Genomic DNA, 22732 nt, shown 5'->3' with positions numbered 1-22732 from the left:
ATGGACATTCATCAATTTTCACTTGCAATAATTTCATAATCCCTTGAAAAGGACAACCCTTCTGAAGGAAATTATGGCAAGATCATATAGGAGCACTATCACATTTATTTACTTATACAGCAACTTTCTTCAAAAAATAATTTGAAGTGGTATTATACAAAAGTAAAAATATTTGTATATTCAAAAGTTAAGCTGTTCTTTTGTTCTTTTAATTAACTGAAGATTTCTTTTAGAACCACAACCTCTACCTAGCAGGTTAAAACTCCCAGGTTTACTTCAATTACTATTTTCCACAGTTAATTGTTAAATAGAGTTGTTTTTTTTTTCCATGAATGTCAGAATCACACTATTTTCTCAAATGGCCTTTCAGTAAGTGATGGTATTTAAACCTGAGCTATACAGACAATGTCACGTGACGACGAAGGCAGAGATTGGAGTAATGCAGTTACACGCTGAGGAACGAACACCAAGGATTGCCAGGAAGGATCCTCACCTAAGGCCTGCAGAGAGAGCAGGTCCCAGCTATCACCTTGATTAAAAACTTCTAACCTCCAGAACTGTTTAACAGTAAGTTTGTTTTGTTTTAAACCATCTGGTTTGCAGTTCTTTGCAATGACAGCTTACGAACCTAATAAAAGTTCTGGTAGTTATTTATCACAAAATATTCTTTAAAATCTAGCAGTGTTATTTATTGGTCATCCTGGTTGGTTATAGTGGAAAGGAGGTATTAAAATACCATGAAAGAGTAATTTATGATTCACCTCCACAGTGGCTGATGTTTGAAAAATTCTTCCAAATTTAAATTTAACCAAGCAGAAAACAAAACTAGGAAATTAAGATACTTTTAGAAATAAGTTCTTCCATGTTCTATAGTATTTGATAGCAGCTTTTTTTATTGGTTAAAAACCTAAGCCCATATACAAAATTAAGAACACATTTAGATGCCTCTTTTGAGAACGTTTTAGTCTTTTTTAAACTGAGTTAAAAAAAAATAAAAACAATGCAATTTTCAACACTGTTTTGAAAACTTAAAAGTGCAGCAATATAGTTTCCTTTATCTATGAAATGGTGCAATCCCAATTCCAAACTGATAAGGTCACAACAAACTGGATCAAGCAAATGCATACATAATGTCTGCACTACTTGATGCTAATGTTCACTTAATGTTAGATTGCGCTTAAAACACAAGAGGAAATAGGTAACAGCACAGTAAAGGCCCAATTTAATCTCAGTGTGTGCAGTTTAAAACTTAACTGGGAGTAAGTATGGAGAGTCCAGAAGAAACTATACTAGAAGGGGTACAATCCACAACATCATGAAGATTTGGACTTTAAGGGTTCCACTGAAGTTTGTGACCTTAATAGCTTTGACTTTGTTATTCCTACTTTTAATGAACACCACACAGTTTCAAAAATTTAGACTACAGTGTCTGAACAGGATACAGTTACCATATGAAGCTTTAACTCAAAATTTGGATAAAGAAAAAAAGGCACAATGAACTTCAACTCAATTTTACGTGCACAAGAGTTGAAAAATCTGAGCCACCTTAAAGAGAAATTGATTCTAAAATTTATAAAACCTATAAATAATCAGAGGCCAAACCACTGTATTAAAACAGATTCTCTAGCAAGTAAAAATCTTGCAGTTTAAACATACGCTTGTATCCACATTAGATACAAGACAAAACTCACTCTTTAAAGTGGCTCCACCTTGGCAGATACATATAGTTGTAATGAATGCACACCTGCTATGTGTTGTTTATCAATGAAAACACCCCAGCTGATTCACAAAGCTCTGATGGCATCTGTTTCATCTTCATCACAGTAAATACACCCCCCATCAGTTAACTAAATTAGCTCAGATTTTCTATCCCTTCACATCAATGCATCGGGAAATTATACCCAGTAAACAACAGAAACAAAAACATTTTTGTGACAGCACAAATTATTCAGTTTGCAAATGTTCAAATCCATATTCTTTCATTAATAACTGGGTCAACTTACCAAAAGCAATTACTTTATATAGTAATACCAGATTTTGCAGAATTACTTAAAGATCACTGCAAATCAAGTTTATGTCAAATAAATACAGATTATTCCCCATACAGACCCTTGTCTGAATCTTAATATGTGAATATGCTTTTAGAGTAGGATCTCAACTAGCTTTTCCCAACACCCAAAGAATGAAGTTTTATGACACTTAAGTACTTGGTGATTCGTTGCCAACCACATTATCAAAAGCACTGGTTACTAAGTAAAAAATCTTTTAGGACTAAATTACAGTAAACATGAAAGCTCCACAGTTTAAACCCAATATAAATCAACCATATCCAATTATCAATTTAAAATGAAAAATATTAACTCCTGAAAGCTGAAAGCAAGATTTTTTTTTAAACATCATGAATGGGTACATTAGGCTTTTGTTTTTTGTGTTTTTCTTTATAGTCAGGGACTCCTGCTTTCAATTTAAACAGAAGTTCAAGTCTGTAGGTTGCAGCTCAGGTAAAATACCATGCACAGCATTTGATTACTTCAAAACAGCAGGAACACACAGGCTGAAGTGAGTGGTCAAATAGGGTTTGCTGTTCTCAAAAATTAGGTATAATGGCGAAAGCATTACCATCCATAGCTAAAGTTCTTCCTTCAATCCTGGCTTCTGAGGCAGATAATAAACACATCAATTACTGGTAGATGAAGTACAGTTTTTTTTTAAACTTATCTGTTTAATCAATAACCAAGTTTCTTTTTCTAAGTTAATTTTTGGGTGTCAGTTTCACCATTGAAAATCATTTGGCTTGTTTTAGTATCTATTCTTCCACATAAAGAATATGAAAATATGTTTGTGGAGGACAATGATGGAGGCTCAGATCAGGCTGCACCTCTTGAAAGTCTTCCAACGTTGTATATGCATCATACCAAAGTGTCTGGATCCAGAGCGCACCATTTTCCAAAGGAATATCGAGTGGGCAGCTGACATGCCCGCACTGTGGAATATTCTACTGGAGACTGCAATTGTCAGCAGGGAATAGGGAAAAATAGGGTAGTTGAGATTGTGAAGGAGAATTCTAAAACAGTTTAGGAAATCATGCATATGCATTTACAGTCCATGTGATAGTGACTTTTGGCAACTGCAAAGTGACTGAGACATGGCTTGTTTTTAGAAGCATCAAAATGAAGAGGCATGTGTATTTTGGAGCCTTTTGTTTTTATTCTTCTTCTAGTTATTTGGTAGCCATTTGGTGGTACTTCATATTCAAAGTGGGAAAGATGCTGCACTCAACAGAACTTAAAAATTAAATTCTTTTGTTTGAAGGTTAGCTGTTGGGTCAAAATTGTAAGTACCTCCTTGTGTTGCTTCAGGAATGAGGCTAGGATCTTCATCAATCTATAAAAGGTGAGATAAAAGTACTTACTATATTGAGACTATATATTATGCTGAAGTAGAAATTATTTACTTTTTAGGAAAGAATTTCATATGAATATTTTAATCACATTCACATTTTAAAGTAGTAAATCAATAATAATAATTTTAAAAATTTAACAATTAAAAGTTGAACACAAATTTAAAAACTGCCTTGTTCTAAAGTTCCTCTATCTGTAGATATACTTTACCTATATGAACATACATCATTTATATAACTACTATTTCTTCCCATTTAATATATTAAAAATGCGATAAGAACTGTTTTTACAATTTTACCTTATAATGAAGTTTCAGACATGGTATTTAAGAAAACTGATCGAGGGAAAATAATCATTAATCTTTTTAAATTCAGGGTTTTAAAAATAACTGGAAAAATGCCACCTCATGGGTATCTGATAAAAATAGTGTAAACTTAAGTCATATTAATGATTAATGATTAAGGAAAATTCTTAGTAAACTTACATTATGTTTATATGTGTATATATACATATACATTATATAATATATGTGCAGATACACCATACTTTAATATATACTTACATCATCACCAGAGAAATACTGATCTATGATTTCAAATGCTAATTTATATATGTCTTCATTTTCATGTTGCTGTAAAACTTCAATTTTCTCCAAACCTGATATAAATAAAATAATCAAAACAGTTACATAGATACTACCCACAAGTGTGCTCATTTTAATCATGGAAAATCCTAAAAAACTTAGAACACTCCACCCTCCCACTGCTTCCCAAAGATGATAGTTTGTCTAAAACACAGATGAAAACTTGAGCTCCTCTAGTTGGAGGACAAGCATCCCACTAATTTTTTCCTCTTTAGAAGCCCTTGAGGTACTCTGGTCCCTAAGGCCAGCAGTTTAAAAACGACCTAAACACTCCATTTGACAGATGAGAAAGCTGTGGCACAGAGATGTAAAGGGATGTATTTCAGGTTGTGTGGCAAATTAATGACAGGACTAGAACTTAGATCTTCCCAGACTGCTTTAATATAATCATATTGTTTCACATAATAACTTTCATCATTCTGTTATTTCTTTTACATAACTATAAAAATAAGTTTTCAGAAACTTAATGATTAACTGATAAAATAGAAGATAAAGCTTTAATTTTGAAGTAATTTCTTTAGAACAATGAATAGGGTGCTCATGTCCTGTTAGCCATAGTAAATTTAGGAAATAATTTTTCAGAACAGTAACTATAGAATCCTTTCACTTATATTCCCAATATTACTCCATGCATCAGATACACTAGTCTATAAATTTAAATTCTTAATAGTAAGTATTCTTCCTTGAAATATCTATTTAGGTAGGTTATTATTAAATAGTTGCATTTTTTTCTTTATACAGTAATATACAAATGAAAAACATGTGAAAAATAGGTATCAAAGATAATGGATGTAAAGTGCTTTATAAAACTGAAAAATACTAAATAAATATGTATCCTAATTGTAAGTATTACTCCCATAGACAGAAGCAACTATATTAAGAGCTTAAGAATAACAAATCTGTATCTTCAACTTTCTATGTTAAATTGTTCTGAACCAGACTATAATGCTAATCTTAAATTATCTTAACAAGGAAAACATCTTGAAACCAGAATGAGCAGTGAATTAACAGTATTAAGATGTAGATTTTAATTATGCTTCTATCACTAACTAGTTCTATAACCATAGACAAGACTCCTTTAACTGCTCTAGGATAATTTCTTGTTATTACAAATGCTTCCATTCTGAATAGCCTATGATGCTACTGTATTTGTTTTCTTTAAATTGGGTAGTATAATTGTATACATATTAGTTAATAAAATGTATAAAACAAACATGACATTAGGATAATTTAAGGTTTGGATAATTTACTATATATTTAATGGTAAATATAGAATTTTAAGATATATGTTTCACATCGTTATCAGAGAAATAATGATGTAATATTTCAAATCATAGTTCTCAACATTTCAAAGTAACTTCTGTAGTAGTAACTTTTGCATGCAGTTCTGGCAATCAAAAGATTGAAACACAGTATCTAGATGATTCCAAAATCATTAACTTTTTCCAGCAACCTGGATTTCACAAAGTAAGAATCCAGTAAGGTCCCAGAATCCCACGATAATAGGTTAAACAAGATAAAAAGTGTTTCACTGTCAAGGAGTTTGAGAAATGTTGAATTAAATAAAACTTATTAGTTTTTCTCCTGTAGTGGTTCTCAGAGCTTTTAATTTGCTCTCATACACCATGAATTCAAGAGGAATATTTATATCAACTAAAAAGCCATGTGAATCTCTAGGAAGTTTAGGTTATTAAGTGACCTTCACAACAAGTTTTTTCCTAAATATGCACTAATGTCTTCTGGAAAATCTTGTTATGCTAATAAAGAACAGCAACATGTTCTACCAGTTTTCTTTCCAATTAATTGTCTTTAAAGGAACTAATGTTTCTGAGTTCCTTTCTTCTGAGAAGAAAGTGCTCAACTTTATTCTTCCATCAATCCACTCTTACCTCCACATTCCTCTATTATTTCAGCTATTGTGCTTGCTTCATCACCAGCCATTATCAGAATGTTTTTCAGACCATCTAGAACGACCTGTACAACTTGAGAATCTTTTACTGACAGTAAATTACAGAATGGTGGTATTACATTCTGCTGTACAAGGTACTCAACCTAGACAACACAAGAGAAGAAATATTTTTACTTATATAATTCTCTTTTCTCCAGAAAGAACACAGGATGGGGCTCATAAACAATCAGCAACTCTTAAACATAAGAAAGTAGTAGTCTTTCCAATTTTAACAGTCATAACAGTTTTTGCAAACTCACTTGATCTTTCCTGCCACTTATCGTTAAGTTGCTAATTGCCCAAGCGGCTTCTTTTTGTGTTCCAAAGTCCCCCTGAAGGTTAAAAAGAAAATGATAAAATGAACTCTTTATTCCAAAACTCTTGGTTATAATATAGTAATGTATATGATGAACTCATAATATGACTAACCTTGGCAAGCTGATGAATTATCATAGGGATTAATCCAGCATCTATTACAGCTTGGACTTGTTGCTGGTTGCCAGCTGTTATGTTGGAAAGGAACCACACTGCTTCCTATAATTGAACAAAATACAGGGTATCTTTATATGAAAAATTATATCTTTAACGCTTTTATATTTTTATTTTAATGTAGTTTATATACACAATTAACAAAACCAACAGAGTTGCATTAAGGGGAATGCATCTAAAAAGTGATTGTGTTATATAGTATCTCTCATTTTAAATAAATTAAAAGAAAACTTTTATCCATAATATTTGGGCCCCATTAACCTAGCACTTATATGTTCAATAAAATATATGCCTTCTATGTGCTAGGCACTATTGTAGACAATGGTGATATTGCAGTGAACAAATTAGACAAAAAATCTTTACTCGTGGAGTTACAGTTTTGGTGCATGAGCTCCCTTTAAAAAATAGAAATAAATAAAAGGCTAAATTTCCTTATACTTTGTTAAAACTCCTTCTAACAAAGGTGAATTGCTTTATTGTAAATATATTTACTCACGCAGTATATTTAGAAATAGAAATTAGAAATTAAGCATCTAATTTCTAATAGATATATAATGGCTCTATATAACAAACTTTATCATAACCTTAATGGATTTATAAGTCACAAACAAGTTTATTGTAATTTTAGTGTCAAATGTGTCTCTTCTCCTCTTTAAAAGAGTATATTGTAAATTAATTTTGCCATCCAACTGTGGTTAAGATGTTAACAATTAGTGAATTGGTGTTGAGACTATATGGGTGTGTTCATTATACTAGTCTTACAAATTTCTTGTAAGTTTGAAAATTTTCAAACTAAAATGTTGAGCGAATAAAACTTGAGATGCAAACTTCTACCTCCAGGGTCCCGCGATGGTCCCCAAATACAAATACCGCAAATGCTCAAGGAAAAAAACTTCTGAAGCAACTAACTGATTATTAAAGCTGAGTAGTTATCTATATGAACCGTTTTCCTTTTCCCCATGATACCTTCATTTAGAGCATACTGGATCACTGGCCAGAACTTCTCCTCACCCACTTCTGTCTGGCCTCCTCATGTCTCAGCCACTTCCAGTTATGTAATACATTTAGCTGTAAAACCACCTATATTATTTAAATTTCTACAGTAAAAACAACTGGCATTAAGTCCAAAAGACTCCTGGCTTCTTTCCCTTCATTGGAACAAATGTGTCTACAAAATGTGATTTTTGACAACATACTTATCTGTATGAATTCAATTGTTAAATTACAGTCAAGCAACTATATAAATACAGCTGTGACATAGAAGAAATTATTACTTTTGCTAGTTTTGGGGATTTCTGCTGGCATTTCAGGCAGAAAACCTCTTATATACCCAAAGGAAGTTTGTATCTCAAGCTTGAAATCTTAAAAAAAGCAATTTTTATGACCCTTTTATTGAGACACCACACCTTTAGGTCCACTCTATTTTTGTAGGGAGATTAAATTATGATCTCTCTAATTCATTTATAAAAGATAGCAGCCATCCAGTGAGAGAGTGTGTATGCATGCTCACTTAGTGGCTATTTTACTGATTGTTGTGGCTGCTCAATCTATTTAAATAAAAACATTAGTTAGTATATAAGTAATTTTTATTCTGTGATAATCAGGACAATACTTATAGCAAGCAATTAAGAACAATTGTAGGGGTGTTTTGAAATAATTCTCATCATAATTGCAGTAGTTTTTAACAATATCACAATCAAATAGCAACAGAAACAAGGGACAGTTAAAAATGAGATATACAAAGATGAAGAAATGCAATGATGAGGATATTATAAACCTTACCTTATTTATCTTCTCTTTTGGATGTGATAAGAGATTTGGGAAGTGTGACAGGACATCACAGTTGAGAACAACCTGGGTTTGCTCATCAGTACCCGTCACTATGTTGCCAACTGCTCTGAGTGCTGCTGTCTGGGTGGGGATAAAATATCTTCTATAAATTTATTTGTTTATGATGACACTGATACTATATTTTCTAAATCCTGAGAAAAATGTAAAAATGCAAGGGGTGAATGATTACTGCATTTTTACACAAAGCATTACATAGAACTGAGAAGTACTGTTGAATTTTAAACAACAGTCTTGTGAAAATGGAACTATATGGATAGATTGTGTGGAAAATCATTTGAAAAAATTCAAAACATAAAAGGAAATTGAAATAAAAATGTGAAGGTACATTTTTAACAGTTATTTTTATCTGTTTCTAAGTTGACACCACAGGAAGATGATAATAAAGGCCTGTAATGGGCACACATTTCCACCTACAGAGTCACTTTGGCAGAAATGGGATGGATCAGTCACCTACCTCTAATTAGAATAAGGAGAAATTGGAGAGAGGGGAGGAAATGCAGTTAGGAGGCTACTGCAATTATCTGCAGGAAAGAAAATGCGTCTTGAACTAAGTCAGTGGCTCTAGATATATCAGGAACAGACAGATTTGAAAGCTATATAATAAGAATTGACTGGATTTTGTAATGGAGGGGAAATAAGAGGAGGAAGCAAGGTTTCTAGCTTAGACTATGCTGTCCACTGAAAGGGGATTTAGGAAAAGAAGCAGATTTGTGTGAGATGATACATTTCATTTTTGTCTGTTTGAAATGACAATGAAATGCTACAAGGAGTTCTTGGGGGACATATACAAGGGCTCAAGGGCAACTGGCTGAGTTTGAAATGCAACAAAGACTCTGGGTGAGATAAAGATTTAGAAATCCTAAAATATCAGGTTCAGTAAAACGGCAGGAGAAATATGGAAGGTATGTGAATATAAAAAGAATTGAAGCCTGGTTGTTCAAATTAATGGGTTATAGCAAACATAATTTTACATATACTTACTTGAACTTTCACTTCCTGATGGCTCAGAAGGGGCACAAGAAATGGCACAACCCCTGAATCAATAACCATCTGTATCTGCTCATTACCTCCATCTGTCAGGTATGACAGAGCCCAAACAGTATCTACAAGAATCTATACAAGTAAAAAACAATTACTAGTTTATGTATTTCAATGCTTAAAATAGATTAACACACTTCTGGGATGGTGACATAAAGAAAAAGTAATTAAATCTTATGTTTTAGATTGGTTGCAAAAATATTTGCTTACCTGATAAATCTATTAAGTAGTAGGTTAACTCTGTTTCTCAATGCCTACCTCAAATCACTCTTCATAAAAATGAGACACAGAAGTCTGGGGCAACTTTTATCCCAACTTCTGTATTTATGTATCAGACAGATAATTTTAAAAAAGCAAGTAGAACACTAATTCTCCTTGATCCCACAAATTAAGTACCTCATAACCATAAGGAAACACTTTATATACAGAATGACACCAATATACCAAACTGCTTCAAATCTAGAAGAGACCAAAAATATCATCTATCTATACTAGTGGTTTTCAAACAGGTTTAGCAATATAATTAATTTTTTCACGCTATTGAAGTAAACAGATCAAAGAAATGACTTGGCATTTTAGCTTTTGGAAAAAAATTATTTGAAGCCTTTGAAAGATGTCCCTAATTAAGCACAGAGTATAAACTATGCCCTAAGCCCAATTAAGTTGCAAATAATAAAAAAACAAAAACCAGTTTAGGTTTGTTGACTGATTCAAAGTCTAAGAGCTGTATGTGGCTTTCCTTATTGCCTTCACAGAGGAATCTAAGCACAGGTCTTAACGCATATGAAATCCAGAGATGTTTCCTATTAGGGTCCAAATTGAAGACATTCTATTGCTCTAAAATAATAGCAGCCACCTGAATTCAAATCTCTCCACCTACCCTTCAAAGAAGTATACAGATGAATAAGAAGAGTAAATAAAACAACATACAGCCCACAACTCGAGCATTAGTAGGAGTCAGAGAATACTACAAATTTCAAATTACCTGTAGTAAGAGAAAAAAATAATTTCTAGTTTTTGTCTGGATCTCCTGCCCCAAGCCTGTATGAGACTTCAGAGAGGAGAAGAGAGTAAAGGGCTTAAAGGAAATATAACCTATGTAGTACATTTAGCTGTAAATCTAAAAAAACTATCCCATGTAAGTGAGACAAAGACCATGTGGCCCCAAAAGCCTATAAAATTTAATATTTGTCATTTAGAGAAAAATTCGCTGACATCTTTACTTGACAAGAGCTGCATTCAGCTGAGAGATGACTGAGGTAATATTTCATTATAGATCAAACACTAACACAAATGTGGGATAAGAGTGGAAGAATAACTTATAAATGTTATATGTTCTGGGAAAACAGAAATACTACAACTTCAAAAATGGGGTGGGGGGATAGTCCAACCATTGTGGAAAGCAGTATGGAGGTTCCTCAAAAAACTCAAAATAGAAATACCATTTGAACCAGGAATGCCACTCCTATGAATTTACCCTAAGAATGCAGCAGCCCAGTTTGAAAAAGACATATGCACCCCTATGTTTATCACAGCACTATTTACAATAGCCAAGAAATGGAAGCAACCTAAGTGTCCATCAGTAAATGAATGGATGAAGAAGATGTGGTACATATACACAATGGAATATTATTCAGCCATAAGAAGAAAACAAATCCTACCATTTGCAACAACATGGATGGAGCTAGAGGGTATTATGCTCAGTGAAATAAGCCAGGCAGAGAAAGACAAGTATCAAATGATTTCACTCATCTGTGGAGTATAAGAACAAAGCAAAAATTGAAGGAACAAAACAGCAGCAGACTCACAGAACCCAAGAAAGGATTAACAGTTACCAAAGGGAAAGGGATTGGGGAGTGGGAAGGGAGGGATAAGAGGGAAAAAGGGGCATTATGATTAGCACGTATTATGTAGTGGGGGTGGGTACATGAGGAAGGCAGTACAACACAGAGAAGACAAGTAGTGATTCTATAGCATCTTACTATGCTGAAGAACAGTGACTATAATGGGGTATGTGGTGGGGACTTGAAATAGGGGGAGTCTAGTAACCATAATGTTGTTCATGTAATTGTACATTAATGATGGCAAAATAAAAAAAAAATGGGGTGGGGGGATAAGCTATTCCTGGGACCTGAGCCCATCTACCATCCCACCCCAGCAGTAAGGCCTCCCTGCTGGAGAGTGTCTACAGATGTGTTGTGCTTGTGAGCAAAGCTTCTCTACTACCCAGTGTGGCAGTAACAGGCAACAAGATTTAAACAGAAATCAGAGTCTCATAACATAACCACCCAACTGTGCAGAGTAAAAATGAAAATAACTTGTCATACCGAGAACCAGAAACACTCCAACTCAAAAGGGAAAAGATGGCAACACTAAGATGACACAAATATTGGAATTATCTGACAAAGGTTTTAAAGTAACTATCATAAAAATGTCTCAGAGAGCAATTATGAATGCCTCGGAAACAAATAAAATATAGGAAGTTCTTAGCAAAGAAATAGAAGACAAAGAAAAACCAAATGAAAAATTTTAATCTGAAAAATTCAGTACCCCAAATCTAATTCACTGAAAGGACTCAACAGGAGAATGGAGAGAGGGAAAAATAGTAAGTGAATTAAAAAATAAATCTATACAAATCATCCAATCTGAATAATAGGAAAAAACAAAACAAAACAAAAGATTGTAAAGAAATTAACAGTGTTTCAAAGACTTGTCAGACAGTAACAAAAGATCTAACATTTGTGTCATCAGACTCCTGGAAGGAGAGGTGGAGTTGAAAAAATATTTGATAAGTAATAGAAAATTTCCCAAATTCAGGAAATTTTAAATCTATAGATTCGAAGTGGGAGGATGAGGCAAGAGAAAATAGAATAGAATAAACCTATCAATTGTTATATGGATACTAAATAGGAGTCAAAAATACCATTTAAAACTGTCAAATCAGACAATAAAAAAGAAAAGGGTATTTACAAAAGGTATAAGAATAAAGACAATGTAAGAACAAGAACAAACCTTCTTAAATTCCAAAAGAAATTTTAAGAAGCACTCTATGTTGTAAATAAAACACATAGAAATTATTCACAAAATAATATGATAGAGTTAAAAATATCAAACAATGTGAAGAAACTTAACTCATCTACAAGATTTTCAAATTGGCTGGCCGAACAAAACCCAACTCTATGACGTATACAAGAGACACACCTAAAACAAAGTAATTCACAAAGGCTAAAAGTAAGGGATGAGTGAAGGTACACCAGCTAAATGGTAGAAAAACAAGAGACCGCAAGCCTGGTAGCAGAACAGTAGAATTCAGGCTACTGTTCTGAAAAGCATCACAAAGAACTAAGAGGGACTAATTTTATGCAGTAAGATACTCTCTCCTGATGCTGGACAGTGGCACAAGCCACGGCTCCTGATCAGCTACATGATTAAATAGTTGATACACTTACAACCATTCTGTTTTTCACTTTCAGTACAGCATTCAATAATTTACATGACATACTCAACACTTTATATAAAGTAGGCTTTGTGTATTAGATGATTTTGCACAACTGTAGGGTAATGTGAGTGTTCTGAGCAAGTTTAAGGTAAGGCCAGGCTAAGCTCTGTTATTTGATTGGTGAGGAGCAGTAAATGCATTTTTAACTTTAAATATTTTCAACTTACAATGGGTTTATCAAGACATAACCTCACTGTAAGATGAGGAAGATCTGTATAAGCATAACAACTTTTCAGTGATGCCTTCTAGCAAATCACTAAACTTGAAGGGGTCTTGGGGAGTCCCAAAACACTTATCACCAAATGTCACTAATAATCAAGTCTCAGCACATAACCAATCTGCGACAACTGATTAATTTCATTTGTACCAGCAGTAAAATAAGCTGGATGTATATCAAATATCTGAGTAACATTCAAAACCGTCTAAGCATTTCAAGCCATGTATGAACAAGTTCAAAAAGGTCAGGAAAACTAAATGCTACAGGATCACTACAACTGCAAATTAACTTTAAGAAGTATAATAACTAGAAAGCAAATGAACATAGTCTGCACCTGTATTAGTCTAGATTTTTTCTCCAGTCTTCAGGGTCATTATTTAGGTTTTCTTCTAATGTCACATAGGCATATTAAAGTCCATAAACCACCTTAATTACCTCTGTACTCTAACCCAGCTTCTCCAGCATTCTCACAAGTCATTAACTCATAAATTAAGGTCATTCCTGTTTTACACCTCTCCCTGCTGCTATTCCTGTTTCCTGTTGTATCCTACCCTAAACCCAAGTTAGGAAGCTGTGTATCACTCCGGACTCCTCTCTTCTCTCACCAGCCATACTGAAATGAGAAAATTTATCATCTAAACATTTCTCAAGTCTTCCCTTGTCTTTTTATTCCTAATGTCTAAGCTCTAGTACTGGTCCCTAATTTTTTCTCATCCATACTACAAAATTACCATCAATGTGTCTTCCCAACTTCACTTTCCTCTAAAATCTATACTCCACTTAGTGATATAAATTATAAATCCAAAATAAAACCTAGACCATTACTCTTTAGCTCCCTATCAGCTACATTAAAAGGACATGTGGCTCTTAAGGCGGTATAAAGACCCTATATGATCTAGAACCTGCTAAATCTCTGCATTATTTTTTCCCCCACACTTTGTTTCACAATTTAATGCTTCCATCTCTCCACTTTTATTTTATTGAGGTACATACAATAAAATGTAAAAGTCTTATTGTACAGTTTGATGAATTTTGACATGTATATACACTCATGTAACCATCACCCAGAGCAAGATATAGAACATTCTAATTTTTCCCCCTTCACCTATTTCACATATCCTTCTAACCCCCACCCCTAGGGCAATCACCAGCCTCTTCTGTCTGTGAGTCTATTTCTGATTTATTTACTGTTTTTTTTTTTTTTTAGTTTCTACATGTAAGTAAAATCATATGGTATTTGCTTTTCTCTGATTTATTTCACATCGCTTAATAACCTCTAAGTCTATCCATGTTGTCAGAAATGCCGAGATTTCATTCTTTTTTATAACTGAGTAATATTCCACTATATGTATGTACATCTTCTTTATCCAATAATCTACTGATGGTAATTTAGGTTGCTCCATATTTTGAACATTATAAATAATGCTGCAGTAATCATAGGAGTGCATATATCCTTTCAAATTAGTTATTTTTTTTCTTCAGGTAAATTCCCAGAAGTGGATTTGGTAGGTCAGATTTTGTTTTCTGAGAAACCTCCTTACTGCTTCCCACAATTTACAACCCCACAGCAGTCCAAAAGTGTTCCCTCTTCTCCACATCCTCACCAATACTTGTTATTTCTTGTCTTACTGATAATGAACCACTCTGACTGGTGTGAGGTGATATCTCACTGTGGTTTTGATTTGCATTTCCCTGATGATTAGTGATGTTTAGCATCTGTTGGTCTTCTTTGGAAAAATGTCTATTCAGGTCTTGTGCCTGTATTGTAACCAGATTATTTGTTTTGTGTTTTTTTTGGTGTTGAGTTGTATAAGTTCTTTATATACTTTGGATATTAACCCCCTGCTCGATATACCATTTGTAAATATATTCTCTCACACAGTAGGTTGCTTTTTAATTCTGTGGATAGTTTCCTGTGCTGTGCAGAAGCTTTTTTAAAATTTGATGTAGTCCAACTTATTTATTTATCCTTTTGTCCCTTGCCTGAGGAAACATATCCAGAAAAAAATTACTAATGCCAACATTCAAGAATGTACTGCCATGTTTTCTTCTAAGAGTTTTATGGTTTCAGGTCTTATATTTAGGCCTTTAATCCATTTCAAGTTTATTTTCATGAGTGGTATAAGACAGTGATCCAGTTTCACTCTTTTGCATGTAGCTGTCCAGTTTTCCCAGCAACATTTATTGAAGAAAATCGTCTTTTCCACAATATATATTCTTGCCTGGTTTATTAATTGATCATATAGCATGGGTTTATTTCTGGGCTCTTTATTCTGTTCCACTGATCTATGTATCTGTTCTTGTATCAGTATTATACTGTTCTGGTTAGTGTAGCTTTGTGGTATAGCTTGAAATCAGGGAGGATAATATCCCCAGGTTTACTCTTTCTCAAGATTGCTTTGGCTATTTAGGGAGTTTTGTGGTTCTATACAAATTTTAGGGTTATCTGCTCTAGTTCTGTGGAAAATACCATTGGTTATTTTTATAGGGATTGCACTAAAACCATAGATTGCTTTGAATTGAATAGTCACCATTTCAACAATGTTAATTCTTCCTACCCATGAGCATGAAACAGCTTTCCATTTATTTGTGTCATCTTCAGTTTCTTTCATCAATGTATTACAGTTTTCAGAGTATAGGTCTTTCACCTCCTTGGTTAGATATATTCCCAAGTACTTTATTCTTCTTGATGCAATTATAAATGGGATTGATTTCTTAATTTCTTTGTTAGTTTGTTACTTGTATATAGAAATGCAACCGATTATGTATCCTGTAACTTTACTGAATTTGCTTATTAGTTCTAAAAGCTTTTTGGTGGAATCTCTGGGGTTTGCTATATATAATATTATGTCATCTGCAAATAGTGACAATTTTACTTCTTCCTAATTTAGATGCCTTTTTTCTTTTTCTTGCCTAACTGCTGTGGCTAGTACTTCCAGTACTATGTTGAACAACAATGGTGAAAGTGATCATCCCTGCTTTTGTCCTACTCTTAAAGGAAAAGCTTTCAGCTTTTCACCATTGCCATCTTTCTACTTTTAAAAACTCCTTTGCTGCCACAGATCAAATAGACAATTCCTTATAATTCACTTTTTATTCCTTTTTCTGAATCTTACTCAATGTCCATATTTTCATGAACCCCTTAAACACTGATAAATCTCAAATCTGTACTGCCTTTTCCTTCTTGGAAATATTGCTAAGGAGGAACAACAAGTAAATCAAAATCAATGTGTCTGTCCTACAAGAAACTCATCTTCCTCTACAGTCTCATTCTTTTGCTTTATTCAGTGTGATGGTTCATGGCATTATTATCCATTCAGATCATCAAATTAGAAACTAAAGACATTTTTACTTCTCTCTTTGACACTTTCCTCTCAAAGTTCTATTTACTTTATCTCTTAACTGTCAAATTTTTCCTCTTCTAACCATTACTGCTTCTAGTTATCAACTTCCTTAAACCTACTATGACAGCAAAATAGGCCAACCTAAAGTGAAACTTTCCCTATTCAAAACCCTCCATAACTCTTTTAAGTTATCACAGATGCAAGCATATTGCTTCTCTATTTAATCATCTTCAATGACTCTGCACTAATTACAACATAAAGCCTAAGCTCCTCAGTGTAGGATTCAAAATCCTGCAACTAACTTCCAGGCTAATGCACTGGGTTATCAACTACCTGTATTCTCCAAATCCTTTATGTATTCTTTTGAATCCTTAGTATCTTACCTCACGTACCTGAAATAACTTTTTTGACTTGACAAAATGCTACTCAATCTAGTTGCATGACTTCAGACAAATCAGTTAATTATCTACCTTTTTTACCACATTTGTAAGGTGGATAAAAATGACAGTACTTATCATATATGATATTTGTAAGGAATAAATAAGTTAACATATGAAAAGTGCTTTAAAAAGTAACTAGAGCCTTTTAAAAAAAATTAACGTATCATTGATATTAAGTCTTATGAAGGTTTCACATGAGCAACACTGGGGTTACTAGGATCCCCCACTATCAAGTCCCCATCACATACCCCATTAGAATCACTGTCCATCAGCATAGTAAGATGCTACAGAGTCACTACTTGTCTTCTCTGTGCTATACTTCCTTCCCCATGCCCCCCTATATTATGTGTGCTAATCATAAAACACCTTGATCTCCTTCTCTCCCTCCCACCCAACCTCCCAAACCCCTTGCGCTTTGGTAACCACTAGTCCATTCTTCATTTCTATGAGTCTGCTGCTATTTTCTTCCTTCAGTTACTGCTTTGTTGTTATACTTCACAAATGAGGTAAATCATTTGGTACTTGTCTTTCTCTGCCTGGCTTATTTCACTGAGTATAATACCCTCTAGCTCCATCCATGTTGTTGCAAATGGTAGGATTTGTTTACTTCTTATGGCTGAATAATATTCCATTGTGTGTATGTACCACCTCTTCATCCATTCATCTACTGATGGACACTAAGGTTGCTTCCATGTCTTGGCTATTGTAAATTGTGCTGCGATAAATATAGGGCTGCATATGTCATTTTGAATCTGTGACCTTGTTTCTTTAGGATAAATTCCTAGGAGTGGAATTCTTGGGTCAAATGGTATTTCTAGTTTGAGATTTTGAGGAACCTCCATATTGCTTTCCACAATGACTGAACTAATTACATTCCCACCAGCAGTGTAGGAGGTACTTTCTCTGCATCCTTGCCAGCGTTTGTTGTTGCTTGTCTTTTGGATGTTGGCCATCCTAACTGGTGTGAGGTGATATCTCACTGTGGTTTTAATTTGCATTTCCCTGATGATTAGCGATGTGCAGCATCTTTTCATGTGCCTATTGGCCATCTGAATTTCTTCTTTGGAGGAGTGTCTGTTCAAATCCTCCACCCATTTTTTAATCGGGTTATTTGCTTTTTGGGTGTTAAGGCACACAGGCTCTTTATATATTTTGGATGTTAACCCCTTATTGGGTATATCATTTCTGAATATATTCTCCAATACTGGAGCATACCTTTTTGTTCTACCGATGGTGTCCTTTGTGTATGGAAGCTTTTTAGTTTGATGTAATCCCATTTGTTCATTTTTGCTTTTGTTTTCCTTGCCCAAGGAGATAATGATCATGAAAAAGTTGCTCAAGTTTATATTCAAGAGAGGTTTGCCTATGTTTTCCTATAAGAATTTTATGGTTTCATGACTTATATTCAGGTCTTCGATTCATTTTGAGTTTACTTTTGTGTATGGAGTTACACAGTAATCCAGTTATATTCTTACATATAGCTGTCCGTTTTGCCTACACCAGTTGTTGAAGAGGCTATCATTTACCCACTGTACATCCATGGCTTCTTTATCATATATTAATTGGCCATATATGTGAGGGTTTACATCTGGACTCTCTATTGTATACCACTGATCTATGGGTCTTTTCTTGTGCCAGTACCAAGTTGTCTTGATTACTGTGGCTTTGTAGTAGAGCTTGAAGTTGGGACACATAATCCTCCCCACTTTATTCTTCTTCTCAGGATTGCTTTGGCTATTGGGGATATTTTGTGATTCCATATGAATTTTAGAATTATTTGTTCTAGTTCATTGAACAATGCGGTTGGTATTTTGATAGGGATTGCACTGAATCTGTAGATTGCTTTAGGCAGCTTGGCCATTTTGACAATATTAATTTTTCCTCTCCATGGTCATGGGATGTGTTTCCATTTATTGGTATCCTTATTTTCTCTCATGAGTGTTTTGTAGTTTTCAGGGTATAGTTCTTTCACTTCCTTGGTTAGGTTTTTTCCTAGGTATTTTATTCTTTTTGATGCAATTGTGAATGGAATTATTTTCCTGATTTCTCTTTCTGCTAGTTCATCATTAGCGTATAGGAATCCAACAGATTTCTGTGTATTAATTTTGTATCCTGCAAATTTGCTAAATTTAGATATTAGATTTGGTAGTTTTGGAGTGGAGTCTTTAGGGTTTTTTATGTACAATATTATATCATCTACAAACAGTGACAGTTTAACTTCTTCCTTGCTAATTTGGATGCCTTTTATTTCTTTGTGTTGTCTGATTGCTGTGGCTACGACCTCCCGTACTATACTGAATAAAAGTGGGGAGAGTGGGCATTCCTGTCTTGTTCCCAATCTTAGAGGAAAAGCTTTCAGCTTTCCACTGTTAAGTATGATGTTGGCTGTGGGTTTGTCATATACACCCTTTATTATGTTGACATACTTGCCCTCTATACCCATTTTGTTGAGAGCTTTTATCATGAATGGATGTTGAATTTTGTCAAATGCTTTTTCAGCATCTATGGAGATGATCGTGTGATTTTTTTGTCCCTGTTTTGTTAATGTAGTGCATGATGTTGATGGATTTTTGAATATTGTACCATCCTTGCATCCCTGGAATAAATCCCACTTGATCATGATGTAGGATCTTTTTGATGTATTTTTGAATTCAGTTTGCTAATATTTTGTTGAGCATTTTGCTTCTATGTTCATCAGGGATATTGGTCTATAATTTTCTTTTTTTATGGTGTCTTTGCCTGGTTTTGGAATTAAAGTGATGCTTGCCTCATAGAATGAGTTTGGAAGTATTCCGTCCTCTTCCATTTTTTGGAAAACTTTAAGGAGGATTGGTGTTATGTCTTGTCTAAATGACAGATAAAATTCAGTGGGAAAGCCATCTGGTCCTTGGGTTTTGTTCTTGGGTAGTTTTTGATTACTAATTCAATTTCATTGCTGGTAATTGGTCTGTTCAGGTTTTCTTTTTCTTTCTGGGTCAGTCTTGGAAGTTTGTATTTTGCTAAAAAGTTGTCCATTTCTTTCAGATTATCCAATTTGTTAGCATATGATTTTTCATACTATTCTCAAATCATTCTTTGTATTTCAGTGGTGTCCATAGTGATTTTTCCTTTCTCATTTCTGACTGTTTATGTGTGTAGATTCTTTTTTTTTTCTTTGTTAGTCTGGCTAGGTGTTTATCTATTTTGATTATTTTCTTAAAGAACCAGCTCTTGGTTTCATTAATTCTTTTTATTGTTTTATTCTTCTCATTTTTTTCTTCTCTGATCTTTATCATGTCCCTCCTGCTGACTTTGGGCCACCAATTTTATTAATTGTGAATTTAGATTGTTCATTTGGGATTGTTCTTTCTTCTTTAGATAGGGCTGAATTGCTATATACTTTTCTTAGAAATGCCTTACCTGCATCCCACAGAAGTTGGGGCATTGAGCTGCTGTTTTCACTTGTCTCCATATATTGCTTGATCTCTGTTTTAATTTGGTCATCGATCCACTGTATATTTAGGAGCATGTTGTTTTAAGCCCCATGTGTTTGTGGGTTTTTTTGTTTTCTTTACACAATTTATGTCTAGTTTCATACTCTTTGTGATCTGAGAAGTTGGTTCACACAATTTTAATCTTTTTTGAATTTACTGAGGCTCTTTTTGTGGCCTAGTATGTGATCTCTTCTAGAAAATGTTCCATGTGCACTTAAGAATGTGTATCCTTTTGCTTTTGGGTGGAGTGTTATGTAGATGTCTGTTAGGCCCATCTGTTCTAATGTGTTGTTCAATGCCTTTGTCTCCTTATTTTCTGTATGGTCGATGAGTCCTTTGGAGTGAGTGGAGTGTTGAAGTCTCCTTAATGAATGCATTGCACTGTATTTCCCCCTTTAATTCTATTAGTATTTGTTGTACAGATTAGGGTACTCCTACGTTGGGTGCATAGATATTTATAATGGTTATATTACCTGGAGCTTTTTAAACCATTACTAAATGCTAGCTCTTGACATAATCATCTGTGTGTTCTCTGTCATTACTTCTACCACCACCTTTCTCCTTGTAATATTTATTCCAAATGGTACCTTTTCAGTGATGCTTTCTGGTTGCCAGAAAGAATATGAGCTTTCACAGTCTAGCTTTTTGGTCATTCCTCTTTTTCACCTTTTTTTTCCTTGTTTGTTTTCACACCATATTCTGTGCTTATGTGACCATGGTATGAAAGAGCATAGGCCTTGGCTCTTGTTTCATATCCCAGCTATGGTTCTTATCCATGGTATGATCTTAGTTTGTTTTTTTTTCACTTTATTTAATTGCAATCTTTTATTTGTAAAATAGGAGCATAGAACTTATCAAGGGTACTGGTAAAAGGAGGCTACAGAATAGATTCAGCATAACAAGTCCCTGCTAGAATCTATTCTAGAGTCACTGAAATTTAACCATTATTTTACTCCATGGAAGAGTAACACTTTGCCTTTATACATTTAGAATTTTTAGATTACCTAATAAAAAAAACTTGCCAGATATACATGTTAAACATCTAACTAAACTTCATATAATGAACATATGATCTAAAAGAGTCTTTTGCCTTTAAAACTATACTTGATATTCTTTAATACTGTACCTCAAAAGGTTGTAGCCTCGGAGGTAGTATGGTTTCATGGAAAGTACACAAGATCTGCCATAACAGTATCTCAGATTTGAATACTGGCTTTGACCTGTACAAGCTCTGCAACTTTGGATAAGTCACTTAATCTTTCTCTGAGGCTCAGTTTCTTATAAAATGGGCACATAGTATCTAGCCTACCTATTTTAAGAATCAAATGAGATTAGAAAATATGGAGAAGCTGTATAAAGTTTTGACCACTTTATAAATATTAATATTTAAAAACACTACTAATAACGATATAAATAAATTAATTACATACATGATAGTTTCTGTATTATTAGCATTTTTGCTATCTGTGTAATTTAGGACATGAACTTAACCCTATTTCTGAAAATTACTTATACACTATAGAAGCTTGACAAGTTAATAGAATATATGGTGACACTCACTAAAAGCTTAAAAGAATAAATAACCCTTCTAGTTCCATTAAGAGCAAGATCCCAAATCTATGGTTCTACTTTACTTACATTTATGTCTGTATGGTATATGAGGACACATAATGCTGGCAAAATCTGAGGAAAGAAGATACATAATAAGTAACACTGGAGTTGACAAATGTGTGTAAAAATGAACAGCTATGATACAAAAAGCAGTAAATGCTATTGCAGGGCAAGAAATTATTTGCTTGAATAACTGTTTGAAAGTTAAATTTGTTTGAATCTCTACTAGGAAAATGAAAATCTGATAAATTCAATCTGAAAAACCAAAGACATAAATCAGATGTTCAATTAAAATGTTAAATCTGGAGGAGATTAGTGTATCTTAAAGCAAAAACATTTATTTTCAATCACCTTCTTTATCAAGTGGAAAGAATGGAGATGCAAATACACAGTACAGCTATTTTAAAACAACTACTCTTAAAATTGCCATTATTGTCTCACTTACCTGCTTAAAGTAAAGATAAAAATTATTTTAATAAGCTATTTGAGTCAAATTGAAATCACTGAACACAGATTTAGTCAAGATTAATATAACCAGTACGAAGTTTGTTTTTTCAATTCAGGCCTTACAGATCTTTTTTTTTTTAATCTGGGAGGGAAGGAGTAGAAGATAGGGGGAATCACATTAAGTATAGCAAAAGGTAGCAGATGCTGGCAAAAGATGTTTATCATATAGATTCACAGTCAACGCTTCTCTAAAGTGAAGTGACTGAACGTTGCACAGGATTTTTGAAAACTTAAAATACTCATCAATTTACAAAATAGATGTAAATAGAAA

The 22732-nt window shown here is 33.7% G+C and overlaps 1 protein-coding gene across 1 annotated transcript in view; it reads right to left on the bottom strand.

The window, feature by feature from the left end:
• Positions 1–2752: 2752 nt before the first annotated feature.
• KPNA3 (karyopherin subunit alpha 3) overlaps positions 2753–22732 on the bottom strand; it is a 104746-nt gene continuing 84766 nt past the window's right edge. Inside the window, exons 10-17 of the mRNA XM_036932555.2 lie at positions 21982–22026; positions 9314–9445; positions 8264–8392; positions 6422–6526; positions 6253–6324; positions 5934–6096; positions 3964–4058; positions 2753–3384 (exon numbers count right to left, since the gene is read on the bottom strand). Coding sequence (XP_036788450.1) covers positions 3286–3384; positions 3964–4058; positions 5934–6096; positions 6253–6324; positions 6422–6526; positions 8264–8392; positions 9314–9445; positions 21982–22026 — 840 coding nt within the window. The 3' untranslated portion in view covers positions 2753–3285. The remainder of the gene's footprint in view (positions 3385–3963; positions 4059–5933; positions 6097–6252; positions 6325–6421; positions 6527–8263; positions 8393–9313; positions 9446–21981; positions 22027–22732) is intronic.

Source organism: Manis pentadactyla, chromosome 17 (assembly GCF_030020395.1).
Source record: "Manis pentadactyla isolate mManPen7 chromosome 17, mManPen7.hap1, whole genome shotgun sequence".
Classification (NCBI taxonomy): Eukaryota; Metazoa; Chordata; class Mammalia; order Pholidota; family Manidae; genus Manis; species Manis pentadactyla.
The sequence above is the reverse complement of the archived record's forward strand: the minus strand, read 5'-3'. Positions and strand labels throughout refer to the sequence as shown.